The sequence below is a fragment of the Protopterus annectens genome, chromosome 3.part1 (assembly GCF_019279795.1).
Source record: "Protopterus annectens isolate FY-2018-M chromosome 3.part1, PAN1.0, whole genome shotgun sequence".
Taxonomy (NCBI): domain Eukaryota; kingdom Metazoa; phylum Chordata; order Ceratodontiformes; family Protopteridae; genus Protopterus; species Protopterus annectens.
In genome coordinates, this window is record NC_056732.1 from 284,706,424 (window position 1) to 284,723,922 (window position 17,499).

The 17,499-nt window shown below is 44.1% G+C and overlaps 1 protein-coding gene across 1 annotated transcript in view; it reads left to right on the top strand.

The window, feature by feature from the left end:
• TMEM106B (transmembrane protein 106B) overlaps window positions 1-17,499 on the top strand; it is a 913,836-nt gene that overhangs the window by 639,120 nt on the left and 257,217 nt on the right. The window contains exon 6 of the mRNA XM_044066752.1: window positions 4,206-4,255. Within this exon, the coding sequence (XP_043922687.1) occupies window positions 4,206-4,255 (50 nt within the window). The remainder of the gene's footprint in view (window positions 1-4,205; window positions 4,256-17,499) is intronic.

A 17,499-nucleotide genomic window follows, 5' to 3' on the forward strand; every position in this document is an offset into this window, starting at 1 on the left:
CTCCCTTCCGATCAGATACCCCATTTTTTAGGGATGTTGCAGGGTTTACTGGATCAAGGCACTATTCAACTCATCCCAGAGACCCTTTGGAGTACAGGGTTTTATTCCAGGATGTTTCTGGTCTCCAGAAAGGAAGGGGCCTGGAGACCTGTTCTAGACCTTTCCTTTTTGAATACCTTCCTCAAGGTACCCACCTTCAAGATGCTTTCCCTACAGACTCTGTTTCACCTCTTGGTTCTTCAAGCCTTCATAGTTTCCTGGATCTGAAGGACACTTAACTTCATATTCCCATTCACACTCCTATTCAGGAAGTATTTACATTTCTCTGTTTCTTCCAATAATTTCCAGTTCTCTGCTTTGCCCATTGGTCTTTTCACAGCCCCGAGGGTATCACAGTGTCTGGCTCCAGTCATAGCTTTCTGCAGGCTTCAAGAAGTACATGTCTTCCCTGATCTGGATGATCTGCTCCTCCAGTTTCCTCCTCCTTCCAGGTTCCTACAGGACCTGAAATTCACCAGGCTTCTGTTGTACAGCCTGAGGTTTACCATCAATCCCCAGAAAGCTGTCTTGCCCCCCTACTCAGGATCACATCTGCCTGGATGCAGGATTCAAACTTTCCAATGCTGGCATCTCTGCCTGCTGGTAAGGTACTCTGTCTAACCACCTACTTCCAGTCCTTGCTTCCTCTGTTTCTTATTCTTGCCAGGGAATTTCTGACTATTTTTGGTTCATCGCCTCAACCATCCAAGTGCTCCCTTTTGCACATGTGGAAGTTTTAGTGGTACCTGAGGTTGCTGTGGCTTCAGCAGTGCCACCTGCTGGGTTTCTAGTTCCTTTACTTCCTTGTCTAAAATTCAAGCTTCAGTGATGGACTCAACACATCTCTGTCAATCCAGACATCCTTTTCAGTCTTCCTGCTCCATCTCATTAGCTCTTTACAGACACCTGAAACCAGGGGTGGGAATGGGGGTTGCTTTTGGCAGTATGAGGGTTTTGAGTCTCTGGTCCCATCCTCAATGGCTAGATCACATCAGCCTCAAAAAGATGCAAACCCTTATCTTTGCTGTCCAGGCTTTCCACTCCCTTTGGTCCTCAGGCCCTTTAAGTATATCTCTACAGACAAAATCACAGTTGTGGTACATCAGCAAGCAGGGGGGCACAAGATCTTATCTTTCCAGACTTAGCCCTTCAGGCCTGGAATCTAGCTATCCAAATGCAGGTTTCACTGGTGGCAGTTTACTTCCCTTCAGAACAAACCGTGGTGGTGGATTCTCTGATCTGATGCAGGATACACCCTCACAAATGGATGCTTACAGAGAGGTGTTTCTGGACATAATTCATCAGTGAGGTATCCTTCAAGTGGATCTCCTTGCCTCCCTTCTGAACAGACAGCTTTGTTGCTACTCTTCCAGAACCCTAAGTCCTCTGACTTAGCGTGTGGATGCCATGTACTTTTCATGGAAGAGGATGTTCCTTTATGCTTTTTCTTCTTCCCGGGTCCCTGGACAAGATCAAACAGGACTCTCTGAATATCTTGTTGGTGACTTTCTTTTTGCCCAGACCACACAGTTTTCCCCTTTTTTTTCCATCTGACCAGGGGCAATCCTCACGTTACCTCTCTGTATGGATCTTCTCACACAAGATGATTGGTTTCTCCTTCACCCTCATCTGTCCATTATTCAATTAACACTTTGGGTGACAAGGTCTGAATCCCCTTATAACACCATTTCTCTGAGGATGTGCTTAAGGTTTTGCAGGAAGCCAGGAAACCCAATACTACAAATTCTTATATGTTCAAATAGAAGAAATTCTGTTTGGTATCTTGAGCTTCACCAGGATCCCTCTTTTGTGGAGGCCCTTTGGTTCTGCCTGATTTGTGTGAACTCTCCATGCTGGCTTAGCATATTCTTCTGCAGTGCTCATTTGTCAGAAACTGGCACTTGTCTGCCCTTGAGTCCTACATTGGCCTTTCATTTTGAGGTTAAACAATTACTGACAGGCATCCTCCACATCAAGCCACCAGTAAAGCCTATTCACTCCTTTTTGGAACCTTAAATTTGTTCTTAAGACGTTGACCCAGTTTCTAAGCAACCCATCTCCTTCTTATTTAAAAAGCCATTTATTTTTTGTTACTCCTTTCATGGCATACAGCTTTCTTCCTCTGTTCAGTCCCATTCTACCAGGGCAGTGGTCTCCTGTGGGGCTTTCTTCAAAGGTTTAGACATCAGTTCCATCCTTGAAGCTGCTACTTGGCCTTCTTTGCACACCTTCACTAAGCATTGCAAGTCGGATGCCATTTCCAAAACCAGGGCGAGTTTTCTAAGGTTATCCTTCATGGGTTTGTGGAGGGTCCCTCCTTGCCTTCCTCCTCCCATTCCTTACAGTAGCTTTTTTACTCTCCCTTTGGTTATGAATACTGTAGCAGTGAAATAGAAAGACATAGAAGAGTTGTGTAAAATCTTACACAAGATGTCCTTTTCATTGTTACAGTATTTGGACTCTCTCTTCTGCCCCCTTTTCTTCCTTTTTCCTGTTGAGTACATTTGCCTGGACAAAGGGGTCTTTGCCCTTCTCCTTAGGTATCTTATTTTTCTCTGGATGCACATGTTCTCCTTTTTCCTGGGGTGGCTTTATTTCTCCTGGGGCCTTTCATTTCCAAGTTTAGAACATTTGTATGTCACCTTTATGCCCTATGCTGACGTAGAGTGCAAAAGTCTGATGTACAATGCTGGTAAGAGTTAAAGGCTTCTGTATACTTGCCAGATGTGGGATGGCCCTTGGCAGGAGATCCCATGGGTTGTGAATACTGCAACAGTGAAGAGAAGGCCTTCTGTGGTTGTGGTAAGATTTTACACAATTGTACTTGTTGAACAGTCAATAGTACGTGTTTTCAAGGAGACTGTATGCAGTCCATGTTTGTCTCATTATTACATATGGCCACACAAATTCTCTTCATTCTGCAAGTAACAGCCAGGGACAAAAATGTATTGAAAATTACACAAGTATTTAATTCTTTTAAGTGCTCTAATCCTAAAAAATGGACATTATCAAAACTACCTGGCTGCTATTTGGAGAATGAAGAGAACTGGTATGGTTATTAATTTTAATTCTTCTCTTGCCAGAACAGTGCTTTTGTTGTTATTACACATACCACAAGGGACTTATCTTGTGATGCATATGCTCATGCAGCCATAGTGACGCAAGACAGTTTGTACTTGTGATCACCCCATTAGTAAGGTTTGTTTCTTGGAAGAAATTTTAACTGGTTAAACCTTCATCAAACACTGGTGTTTGATGCAGGCAAAGTGTGATGTTATGTTTGGCAAAGACATTTTATAGAATTTGTTTCTGAGATGAACACCTTCACCCTCCAGCTGGTGTATTGCGGGCAGCATTCACGTGTTATGAAGTGGAGTAAAGAAATGCTGTTGGAAAAGAAACTTGCTTAGCACTGTAATTATTTTTCTGATTTGCTTCTCTTCCTCATGTACATGTGCCATTTTGCATGCATCATGTTTTTCTGAAATTGTGGCTTTTAAGAAATAACAGCTCCTTCATAACTGCAGAAGTGCAGAGAATATGAAGAAAGGGGAATGGACTTTGTTCTGGCTGCATTTTCTTACTAGTACCTCAGCACCAGTAGCCATTATTTTTCTGGGTGTTTTAGTTAATGCGGCCACTGGTTTTCTCATAAGCATACAAGATTTTGTGTGTGTCCCTTTTCAGCCACTCATTGTGTCACACAAAGTCAAGGATAATAAGTAGTTTAAACTAACCAATCTAAACTGGTATGTTTCTGGGAGTTGGGCCAAACAGGAGTACACAGAGAAAATCCATACTCAGTGACCATTGGTTGTGATTCAACCCCAGATGCTGGCAATTTGAGGCAGAGATCTTTACCACTGAGCCATCTTGCTGTCCATTTTGAAAATTCTATTTCAACATGGGAGCTCTAAATTTTTGATGTGCTTAACAGCTGTGTGTCAGCCGAAGAAGCAAAGTTGAATTGGAAAGTAAAATACTACAGTTAATAATTGCTTTTTTAAGGCCAATTATTTTTTTTCCTGCTTTGCACTGTAATATTTTCAACTTATTTGATAGAGGAAACTGTGACTTATTTAACATTTCATCCCTTTAAACGTTTTCATCTAACAGCTTTATTAAGATGTGGTTTCTAAATCCGTTAACATTTTCTTTTCCAACAGATTGACTACATGGTACCTACAGTGCTGGCAGATGACACCAGTTATATGTAGTAAGTATCAACATGCAGCTTTTTTTGTTTTTGTTTTTTTTTTTTTTTTCATATGCATTAACTGAAAGAAGATGCCCACTGTTTTCATATTATTATTATGAGACTGCCACATTTGTGTGGAATACATTTTCTCCAGTTATATGTATTATTAGCTTGCAGCCTTTCTTTGTTTTTTTTTTTCCCCTTATACATTAATGGAAAGAACAAGTCCACTGTTTTCTTATTATTATGAGACTGACATTTGTTTGGCATACATTTTCTCCTGTCAGCATCTCTGCTTGGTGGTGAAGAGACGTATTAGTACTCTTTTTCTGATAATGCTGTCTATAGTGATTAGAGCAATTTTTCGAGTAAAGATCCACTGCTGCATGTCAGGCTAGATAGAGTTCATTGCATACTCCATGGACACACTGCAGTAGGATAAATGGTCTTTCTTCTTACCAGTCTGCCCCTTAACCTTGTAAGTTTTTTTTCTTTTTTTTTTTTTTACAGCATGTTCCTACCTGTTATTGTTATTGCCATATATTCCATCTGCCTTTGCCATTTGGTATTATTCTGGGAAGGCTCTTGCAGCATAATGTCAAGTTAGCTTTATCTCACCAGTGCCATTCATCATTCTGCCTCTTTATTTACAGCAGTCAAAGCCTCTGCTCATTAGGGTCTATATAATATCATCGACCGCTTAGCTTGTTGAATGCCGAAACATCGACAGCTAAAGGTTGAAAACTTACAATCTCGAACGGCCAGTTAAGTGAATTCTTTCATCGGGAAAGAATTTGCTTGACCACGCCAAACTAACATAAACTTCCAAGCTGTAACAAAGTGGGGGGATTCACCCCCCAACTAAATATACCAACACTGAGATCACTCTACATTGGGGAAAGGGCAAATTCCCGATAATGGCCAAGCAAATTCTTTCCCAGTGAAAGAATTCACTTACCTGGCCATTCGAAATTAAGTTTTCGACCCTTAGCTGTCGACGTTTCAGCATTCGACAAGCTAAGCAATTGATGATTTAATGTAGACCCGCTCAGTACTGGGTAAATGTCACCTCTTGCTTTTACTTGATTGGATGTATGTCATGTAATACCAAAATTCCCCTGAATCACCTTCATTTCTTCAGCTCTTTGAATCTGTTAGCTATTCTTCTTTTTCATTTCTTGCTCAGATCAGCAGGCATTTTTACTGAGTTCATTTATTCCTTCAGTATTCACTAAATTTATCATTTTAAGGTCATGGGGAAGCTAGATCACATCCTTGCCCTCACTGAGACCAAAACAAAGAAGCCAGTTGTGGACAGAGTGCTAGCCCCCTTGCAGGATGCACGCACACACACACACACACACACACACACACACACACACACACACACACACGCACACGCACACACACACAGTGCACAGACAGTTTGGGTGAGTGTCTTTCAGATATGGAAGGAAACTGGAACAACTGGTGAAAATCCATGTGCCCAAGTGGATGCGTGGAGCACATAGAGCTACTCTGCAGAACATCGAACCAAAGAAGCAAGTGCTCTGTAGCAGCAACAGCCATCACTGTGCCATTGTACCAACACTGTTACTGAGTTTCCCATGCTTCTTACATCTTTTATATTTTGTTTTTCCTTTTGTGAGATGTGTGGTGATCCTTACTCATGATGTACCTGCTAAATTCTTTTAATATGTATGTGCTTCTAGAATGCAAACTACTCTCAAGAGTACTCCTCATGTATTTCACTGCATGATGCTGAAGCTTGTAAATGTTGTAAAGGATTTAAACTGCAAATGTAAGCCATTTAAATCTTTAGAGATGCGGATTAAATACAATATTTATTATGTTTCTGAGGAAAAAAGAGCTAAAATGAGAATTCTTTTAATTCAGAATATATGAAGAATCTAAAATTGGGTATAATGCATAGATGAAAGGAAATATGGGAAGCATCATGTAATAGTTACAAAAAAAAAATGAAGAAAAATGCACAACTGCATTTAGGTTCTAGTGATGATCACAAGGAAGAGTCTTCAAACACTAGGACAGCTGAGACATCCAGTTAAGGAGGAAGATTTTGAGTTTAGTATAAAGGGAGCATTATATTTTACGAAGAATAATGTATGTAAAAACAGAAAATGTTGCACAAAACCCACAAAAACGTGCGCAGAATGATGACAGATAATCCAACAAAGAAAAGTCCAGCACCAAAATAGAGTTGCAAATGAAGATCCTTTAATAGTTCACCAAAAAAAAAAAAAACAGACCATTGTCTCAGCTAAACAGCTAAGGAGTTATTTTTACGGCAGTGTTAAAGATAAGCAGTGTGATTGTGTGACTGCTACCTTTTAAGCAGCACATTCTTTGCAAAATGTTTTGATAATCAGTATAAATATCTAACTGCAAAGATCAAAAAAATAATATATGTGCAACACTAAAAATGTTATACTTTAACAAATGAGAAAATTGTTGTAGAGCTCCCTCTACAGACCAAATAGATTAGCACACCAAAAGGTAAATAGTACCATATTCATAAAATTTAATTGAGACCTGATGGATATAAAGCTACCAGATTCACAATCCACAATTGTTCCCGATAATTTAATTAATTACTTTTATTCCATGAATAACCATAGTTAGTAGAAACCATACCAGTAAACAAAACGAGCAGACTAAAATTATTTATAATGCCGTTTTGGTGCCGGGCTTATTTTTGTGATTAGATTTTCATATGTGTTTGTGCAATGTATTGCGCATGCGTACGCACACACACACACACACACACACACACACACACACACACACACACACTTATTTTTGTATTATATGCAGAACAGCCCACTTTACTGAGAGTAGTTTCATCAAGTAGAGCAATTCATTGAAGTAGGTCAGTAGGTCCCTTTTGCAGAGAATTAGTGTAGTTAAGGAAGGAGCAGAGGGGTGCAACATCCCTCCAAAAAAATCTGCCTGCTGGCCTTCAAGATGTTCTTCATGTTTCACTGTTTCAGTCATCACATTTGGGTTATCCCTGCCAGGGTAGCCCTCAGTCGACCCGAATAACTGAGGCTTAGTATTTCTGCGTCGGTTGCCGTCGCTCAGGACTGACATCAGGTCGTCAGTAGTATAAACTAAGGCAGCCAACGCCATTACATCAATTACATCAGTCTTTCTTGCCGAGGAGCCTGAAGCAGAAGCAGTTCGCACGAGTGCCAGTTGGACGCTACCTGAGTTTTTGTTTACCGAATTAAAGTTGAAGTCTTCTAAACCTAAATACCCCATTGGGGGATTCTTTTTTCTTGCTCTAACCGATGTCAGAAAAAGTTAATTGTCTCACCTGTGGAAAGAAAATACCACACCGAGACTTTCATTCTTACTGCGTCACTTGCTTAGGCCCAGACCACGACGTCCCCCGCTGTCGCTTTTGTGCTTTGTTCAGTGCCAGAACTATACGTCGTCAGGCCCCTATTGCAGCTAGATATTTTTGCTCTCAGTCCTCGAATTCCGATATAGCTTCGGTAAGCCATCTGACAGCAGATCTTACGAAAAAACGTAAGGATAAAGACAAGAGACAGACTGCACAGGTCCAAACCTGCTGACGACGCTTCCATTAAGCTAGTCATCAGTTCTCCGGTCCTCAGTGAGGCGCTTTTGCAGCCCCTGATGCCCGCTTCTCTGGATTTGCAGGCCGCTACCAAGACCCCGGTATGCCATGAGACTCTTCATCAACTAAAGATCCTGCGGATGTCTCTACCTTGGATGAGTCTGGAGCCGCTGAGCAGGCACTGGCTTCCGAGGAAGTACTTCACACTACCGATTCTCGACACAGACCGACTTCTTTTGCGTCTACTGTTCTTTCGAAAACTACCGAGTTTCTAAGGCCCAGGGTAGAAACCACACCCAAGAAACTGACAACCCAATCTCAGGCACCTGCTTCCTTGCCTCAGTCTCAAATTCTTAAAATGGCAGAAGACCTTATAATGCTGATTGGGGGAAGCCAAGCTACCCCTTCCCAAAGAAAAAGAGATTTGTCCCCAGTAGTTTTATCTGAACAGGAGTCCAATGACTCTGAGGCATCTGAATATGAAGCCATGCAATCCCTCTCTGCTTATGAGGATTCTGATGCAGAGGAATCCATTCCTTCAGCCTCTCCACCTGAGGACTTTTCTTTTGGGAACCCTACATACTTTAAAGGAGCATTTCCAGTGGAAATGTCAGTACTGCGCTCAGTCTAAAAAGAGACTCTGGGAATTCTTAGATCTTCCACAGCACAGACCTCTGGCCATTCCTCCTGTCCTGGATGTTGTGGATGATGTTTTCATGGAATCTAGTTTGACTCCCGACACCCTCCCTCCTGCTACTAGGAAACCTGACAGGTACTATAGAGTCCCTGACTTTGACAAATTTCTTTTCAAAAATTCTACTGCTGACCCTGAGGTTATTTCTCAAGGGCCTAAAGGAATTAAAGCAACTTCTGCTAAGAATCCCACCCCCTCAGATAGGGATTTCCGAGCATTAGACAGATGGGGTAAAAAAGTATACACCTCTGCCACTCCTGCTATTAGAGCACTAAATTGTCAGTTCCATATACTAATATTTCAGCAACAAACCATGGAACTCCTCAAACAAAAAATATCATCATTTCCTGGATGTGCTGAACATAGAGTTACATGAGTTAATGCATTCCACAAGTCAAGTAACTAAGCACACCTTACAGTGTGGTTTTGACACCCTAGAAGCATCTTGCAGGGCAGCAGTCACTGGTTCTGTCCTTAGAAGGCATGCTTGGCTTAAGGAACAGCCCTTGCCAGACCATGTCAAATCCAAATTATTGAACGTACCCTTGCACAAAGTCAACTTATTTGGCACCAAGGCAGAGGAGGTCTTAGATGGAAGAAAAAGCTAAATCTATGCAGACAGTTAAGGACTTCCTGCAGGTCCTGCCACCCAGGTTCAGTAGGCATTGCCCCTCCAAGCACTGGTCCTTTCCTGCCCCCTCCAGGTCAGCTCAGCCGGACCCCAGGGAAGCAGGCCCCCCAGACAGCAGGCCCAGGGAATGCAGAGATATAAGCCATTGACCAGGGAGTACTAAGCCACCCCCTCATGGTAAGAACTCACAATGACTCTCCACTTCACCCCCTCCCTCTGCCCACCTTCACTTGCCCTTGGGAGGAACACTCTCCTTCCACGCAAGCACCTGGGCCACCATTACCAGTGACAGCTGGGTCCTGAACATAATGTTCCAGGGATACAAATTTTATTTCCACACACTATCAACCCCAAAAGGGCTCCCAGATCTTCCCCCAAACCAGTGGGCGGTGGCCAAAAAGCAAGTCCTTTCCCTGCTCTCTATTAGGGCAATAGAGCACGTTCCTGCAGAACTGATAGGCCAAGTTTTCTACTCCAGACTCTTCCTGGTACCCAGAAAAGAGGGCACCTAGCACCCCATTCTTGATCTATCCATTCTAAGCACCTTTCTGGTGATACCAAAATTCAAATGCTCACCCTCCAACAACTACTACCTATGCTCTCCAAGGATGCTTGGTTAGCCACCTTAGACCTAAAAGAGGCCTACCTACACATCCCAATCAGGGAATCATCCAGGAAATATCTACGTTTCAGGGCAGGATCACTGCAATTTCAGATGTTCTTCATGTTTCACTGTTGCATTCATCACATTTGGGTTATCTGCCTGCAGGTAGCCCTCAGCCGGCCTGAATACCAGAGTCTTCAGATTTCCGTGTTGGATGATGTCGCTTCTTCCTTGATGTTAGGTCATCAGGGGTATAAAACATGCAGCCAATGCCATTACATCAGTCTTTCTTGCCATGCGGTGCCCGAAGCAGAAGCAGTTTGCAAGTGCTGGTCGGCCGACTCCTGAAATTTTCATTTTCAAGTTTCAGACCCGAAGTCTTCAAAAAAGCTAAGTACCCTGTTGGGGATCCTTTTTCTTGCTCTAACCGATGTCAGTAAAAGTTAACAATTGTCTTACCTGTGGAAAGCAAATACCTCATAGAGTTTTTCATTCTTACTGCATCCCCTGCTTAGGCCCAGACCACGTTGTCCCTCGTTGTCGGTATTGTGCCTTATTCAACCCCAAACTATTTATCGCTGGGCTATTTTTGCAGCTAATTACTTTCGTACTCGTTCTGTGTATTCCAAAATGGCTTCATCAAGCCATCCGACTACCAATCTTCTGAAAAAATGTAAGGATAAAGACAGAGACAGACCGCATAGGTCCAAAACTGCAGACGACGCTTCAGTTAAGCTAGTCGCCAGTCTGCCGGTACTCAGTGAGGTGCTTTTGCAGCCCCTGATACCCGCTACTTCTGATTTGCAGGCCTCTACTGAGACCCATTCGGAGTCCGGTATGCCGCGAGACACTTCTCTGACTATGGAACCTGCGGATGTCTCCACCTTGGATGGGTCCGGAGCTGCTTTGCAGGCACCGGCTTCTGAGGGTGTATTCAGGCCTACAGACATTCATATTAAACCGACGCCATCATTTTCATCCAGGATTTGAAACTCGCACCACACCTAGAAAACCGATGACCAAACCGCAGGCTCAGGCCCATATGCCTAAAAACACAAATGCTTAGAATGGCTGAAGACCTCATTACCTTGATTAGAGGAAGCCAGCCTTCCCCCTCTAAGAGACCTAGAACTGATTTTCTTTCTGATTCTTCTGATCAGGAATCTGATCTTTCTGCACCTTCTGATTACCAGGATTTGCCCTTATCTACTTATGAGGATTCTGATTCAGAGGATTCCATTCCTTCTGTTTCCCTTCCAGAAGATTTTTCTTTCGGTGAAACCTTGCACTCTCTTAGGGAGCATTTTTGCTGGGAAAGCCAGGATTACTCTGACTCCAAAAAGAGACTTAGGGAATTCTTACTCCTACCTCAACACAGGCCTTTAGCTATCCCTCCTGTTCTGGACATTGTAGATGATGCTTTATTGGAATCTAGCCTTTTCCCAGACACTTTACCTCCAGCTCCCAGAAAACCTGACATGTATTACAGAGTACCTGACTCTCTCAGGTTCCTCTTCAGGAATCCTTATGTGGATCTAGAGACCATTTCCCAAGGACCAAAAGGCATTAAGTCTACTGCTGCCAAAAATCCTACCCCTTCTGATAGAGATTCTAGAGCCTTAGACAGATGGGGTAAGAAGGTATACACTTCTGCTACTTTGGCCATTAGGGCTTTAAATTGCCAATTTCATATGTTAAAGTATCAGCAGCATGTTATAGGGCTACTTAAACAGAAAATGATGTTGATTCCTGACTGCACTGAACACAAAGAATTACAGGATTTATGCATTCTGCAGAGCAAGTTGGTAAACATACTTTGCAATGTGGTTTTGACGCTTTAGAAGCATCTTGCAAGGCTGCTGTCACTGGGTCTGTACTCAGAAGGCGTGCTTGGCTTAAGGAACAAAACTTGCCAGATCGTGTAAAAGCTAAATTACTGAATGCTCCCTTAAACCAAGACCACCTTTTTGGCAACAAAGCAGAAGTCCTTCAAAGCATGGAGGAAAAAGCTAAATCTATGCAAACTGTTAAAGATTTCCTACAAGTACAGTCTCCCAGATTCAGTAGGCATTGGCCTTCAAAGAACTGGTCCTTTCCAGTCCCTGTAGGCCTTTTCAGTCCAAACCCAGGAACAGCAGACCATCTAGGCTACAATCTCAGGTTTCGCACAAACCTAAGCAGTGGGGGGCTCCCACTTCCAAAGCAGGGAGAAGTAAGCCACCCCCCTACGGAAAAATGGCACAGTGACTTAACCCTTCCAAGCCCTGCTCTACTACCTGCTCCCTTAGGAGGAAAACTCGCCCTGCATGCAAAAAACTGGGAACTCATTACCCAAGACAAATGGGTTTTGAACATAGTTTCCCAAGGATACAGATTCCACTTCTACACCCTACCAACACCAAATGGTTGGCCAGACCTACCCCCAAATCAGTGGGCAGAGGCCCAACAGCAGGTTCTCTCTCTTCTCAATATTAGGGCTATTCAGCCTGTCCCAGCAGAACAAAGGGGACAAAGTTTTAATTCAAGACTTTTTCTGGTACCCAGAAAAGACAACTTCTGGCATCCTATCCTGGACCTCTCTATTCTCAAAACCTTTATGGTAGTTCCAAAACTCAAAATGCTAACTCTGTAACAGCTTCTTCCCTTGCTAGCCAAGGATGCCTGGCTGGCAACCCTAGACTTAAAGGAAGCTTACCTGCACATCCCAATAAGGGAATCTTGCAGGAAATACCTACGCTTCAGGGCAGGCTCCATGCACTGTCAGTTCTCTGCACTTCTCTTTGGCTTATGTGCTGCCCAGGGTACTTACAAAGTGTCTAGCTCCAGCCATTGCATTTTGCAGGCAGAGAAATATTCAAATTTACCCATACTTGGATGATTGTCTGATTCGGGCAGAAAGCCAGGACTTGCTATTACAAAACCTGGCATTTGTAAAGAAACTTCTAACCTCACTGGGGTACACCATCAATGAAAAGAAGTCTCACCTAGTACCCTGTCAACAGATTGTATTCCTGGGAGCAAGCTTGAACACAACTTCCCAGATGGCATTCCTCACTCCAGAGAAACAAGTTTACTTGACAACCTACTTCAAACTATTGGCCACAAAACCCCAGCTATCTGCAAGGAAAATACTGCAAGCCCAGGAGTTCATGGCCTCTTGTATTTTACTAATTCCATATGCAAGACTGCATACGAGGAAACTCCAGTGGTATCTACAAAGCCTATGGTGTCAACATTCTCAGGACCTGGAAACAATGATTTCTATCATTCCTTGTATCAAGACAGAGTTCCTTTGGTGGGCAGAGGCCTGTTACCACAACAAGGGACTCCCTTTCACTGTACCCCCTGCTACCCAAACCCTAATAACAGACTCATCAGACTATGCATGGGGGGGCTGACATGGCAGGGCAGTACATTCAGAGCAAATAGAACCCAAGACAGATGCACCTGCATATCAATCCAAAAGAAATGTTAGCTGTACAGAATGCTCTGACAGCCTTCAAAGACCGTATTCTTCCAGGACAACTATTTGTAAAGACAGACAAAACCACAGTTATGTGGTACATAAGCAGAGGGGGAACCCACTCGTACCCTCTCTGCAGACTAGCCATGGCTCTGTGGTATACAGCCTGGAGCTGCCAAGTACACCTGCAAGCTCAATTCCTGCCAGGCATACTAAATTCACTGGCAGATGACTTAAGCAGAAATCTCATGGACCCACACGAATGGAAACTAAAAGCCAAAATATTCAACCTCTTGAGGAACAAATGGGGGACTCCAGAGGTAGACCTGTTTGCCTCCCGTCAGAACTACCAGTTGAACAAATTCTGCAGAAGAACTCCCCACAGCCAAGCTTGGAAAGTGGATGCCCTTTCCTTTACCTGGGAAAGCCTCTCAGTTTATGCCTTTCCCCCTCTGCCTCTCCTCTCGAAGGTTCTACTAAAGCTCAAACAGGACAAGCCAAGGACAATACTGATTGCACCAGACTGGCTACGCCAGCACTGGTACCCCTCTTGTGCAGTATAGCACTGCTACAACCATGGCACCTGCCTCAGACCCCTTCCCTGCTGTCCCAGCAGGTGGGCCAGATTCTGCACCATCAGCTTCAAACCCTGAACCTTGCAGCCTGGCTAATTCCTTAAGCTCTCCCTTAGCATCCCTCAGTAAGCAGGTACTAGATGTCATTCTGGAGGCAAGGAGGCCTAGAACTAGAAAATCGTATGCTGAAAAGTGGAAAAGATACTGTTCCTGGAGCCTGGCTCAGGGAATGGGAACAATGGTGCCCAGCTTACCTCGGATTCTATAGTACTTAACAGAAATGCTCCACAGGGACATATCCTTCTCGTCAATTAAAATTCATGCCTCTGCCATTTCAGCACATTATAATACTGAGCCACCCCTCTTCTCTCACCCCTTGCTAAAGCAATTCCTTAGAGGGGCCAAACATTTAAGACCCCCCCCCCCAAGGAGAGCTCCCACTCCAGCCTGGGACCTTACCTTTGTATTGGAAAAGCTCACTCTTGCCCCCTTTGAACCAGCTGCTACAGCAGAGTTGAAATTCCTTTCTTGGAAAAAAGCCTTCCTTCTAGCCATCACTTCAGTAAGAAGAGTGTCTGAATTACAAGCCCTCATGGCAGTGGGAACCCTTCATTATCTTCCATGCGGGCAGGGTTTCCCTCAGGACTAATCCTTCCTTTATGCCCAAGGTGGTGTCTTCTGTGGCCCTAAATGAGTCCATTCATTTGCCTACTTTTTTCCCTAATCCACAAAACAAAGGGGAACGAATACTGCACTCTCTGGACGTGCACAGACAACTTAGATTCTATTTGGACAGGACTAATCCTACCAGTAAATCTGAGCAGCTGCTAGTTAGCTTTGCTGCAGGGACAGTGGGGAAGGCCATTTCAAAGCAAACCATTTCCAAATGGATAGCCCATTGCATTCATTTCTGCTACGAGCACCATGGAAAACCTACCCCACAGGGGATAAGATCACATTCCACCAGGGCTGCATCTACCTCTGCGGCATTTCTCAGAGAGGTCCCTACCAGGAACATCCTAGAAGCTGCTACCTGGAGCTCTGTACATACCTTCACCAAGCAATTACCACTTGTCTATCTTTTCTAAATCCAGAGCTGGATTTGCCACTGCAGTCTTGCAGGGATTACTAGTTGGCCCTAATGCTCTTTAACTTCCTCCTCCCTTCCTTAGCTTTGGGAATCAACCCAAATGTGATGACTGCAACAGTGAAACATGAAGAACATAGTACAGTTGTGTACACTTACCATAAATGTAGATGTTCGAGTGTTTTCACTGTTGCAGTCTTGGTTACCCTCCCTCCAGCCCCCTGACTTCTCTTGGCTGTACCTCTCCTTCTGGTTGGTATATCTATTTTTTCTTGTATAGGCACCTGACATCTGGGGCAAGAAAAACTGATGTAATGGCATCAGCTGCATGTTTTATACCCCTGACGACTTGACATCAATGAAGAAGCGACAGCATCCGACGTAGAAATCTGAAGACTCTGGTATTCAGGCCGGCTGAGGGCTACCTGCAGGCAAATAACCCAAATGTGATGACTGCAACAGTGAATACACTTGAACATCTACATTTATGGTAAGTGCACACAACTGTACTTTCTCTGCGCTTCCCGTTGGCTTATCCACTGCTCCCAGAGTTTTCACAAAATGTCTGGCTCCCGCAATTGCTTTTTGCAGGCAAAGAAATATTCAAATTTACCCATACTTAGACTTCCTAATTCAGGCAGACAGTCAGGAAAACCTGCTCAAGCACCTGGCCTTTGTAAAGGACCTACTGACCTCCCTAGGGTATACTATCAATGAAAAGAAATCCAAACTAGTACCCACCCAAAAAATTATATTCCTGGGAGCAAGTCTGGACACTGCATCCCAGGTGGCATTCCTTACACCAGAAAAGCAAACATACCTGACAGCCTATTTCTCTCAACTAGCCACCAGACCCCAGTTATCCACAATGAAAATCCTGCAAGCTCTGGGATTCATGACTTCTTGCATTCTACTTATCCCATATGCCAGAATGCATATGAGGAAACTACAATGGTACCTAATAAGCCTTTGGTGTCAACACTCTCAAGACCTGGAAACTGTTATACCAATGATACCTTGTTTAAGGAAAGATTTTCTTTGGTGGGCAACAGAATGCTACTACAACAAGTGACTACCCTTCTCACAACCCCACACTGCCCAGACCCTCACCACAGACGCATCAGACTATGTCTGGGGTGCACACCTGGACGGCAGGTGCATACAGGGCCAATGGAACCCACAATCATATGCATCTGCACATCAACCAAAAAGAGATGTTAGCTGTCCAGCACTCACTGACAACTTTCAGACCCCTCCTCTCCCCAGGGGCTTTACTAATCAAAACAGACAACACCACTTTGATGTGGTGTAACAACAAGCAGAGAGGGAATCACTTGTACCATCTATGCAGGCTCACCATGACCCTTTGGCACACAGCCTCAGCCATGCAACTACACCTGTTAGCACAATTCCTGCAAGGCTCTCTAAACTCTCTGGCAGACAACTTAAGCAGAAATTTTCTGGACCCACATGAGTGTCAGCTAGACCAAAGAACCTTCACCCTTGTAAATCAGAAATGGGGCACCCCGAAGGTCGACCTCTTTGCTCCCACTCCATCAGCTCAGCAAGTTCTGCACCAGGGAACCTCACTGCAAGGCCTGGAAAGTGGATGCTCTATCCTTCCAGTGGGTCAACCTCTCGGTCTATGCATTTCCCTCACTAACGCTCATTACAAGGGTACTGCTCAAAATAAGGGAGGAAAAACCGAGGACAATCCTGATTGCCCCAGATTGGCCATGCCAGCACTGGTACCCATTGCTGCGCAGCCTGTCACCAGTGCCACCATGGCATCTCCCTCAGATCCCAACACTCCTGACCCAGAGGGAGGGAGAATTCATGCATCCCAAATTGCAAACCCTCAGTTTGGCAGCCTGGCTTATTCGCTGACCACTGCACAAGCTGCCAATCTCAGCAAACAGGTTCTAGATGTTATACATGAGGCCAGACACCCTAGCACTAGAAAGTCTTATGCTGACAAATGGAAAAGGTTTTGCACCTAGATCCAGGCTAAGGGAGCTGGAACGGTACAGCCTCCCTACCTCTCATCCTGGATTACCTTGCTGACCTACTACACAGGGTTCTATCCTTTTCTTCTATTAAAATTCATGCCTCAGCTATCTCTCCTCATTTCAGCGCAGAGCCACCTTTTTTCTCACACCCTCTCATCAACAGTTCCTAAGAGGGGCTAACAACTTGAGGCCTCCCAGAAGAGCACCTACACTAGCTTGGGACCTAAACTTTGTGTTGGAAAAACACACCCTGCCCCCCCCCTTTGAACCAGCAGCTTCAACAGAGTTAGTTTCTCTCATGGAAGACTGTCTTGCTTCTGGCCATCATTTCAGCAGTAAGAGTATCCGAGCTACAAGCACTAATGGCTGTCGAGCCCTTCATCATTTTCCATGCTGACATGGTCTCCCTCAGGACTAACCCATCCTTCATGCCAAAAGTGGTGTCCAGTGTGGCTCTCAACCAATCCATTAATTTGCCCACCTTTTTCCCTAACCCACAAAACAAGGGGGAAAGGGTACTGCACTCTCTAGATGTGCACATACAGCTCATATTCTATCTAGACAGGACTAAATCGTTTAGAAAGACTGATCCATT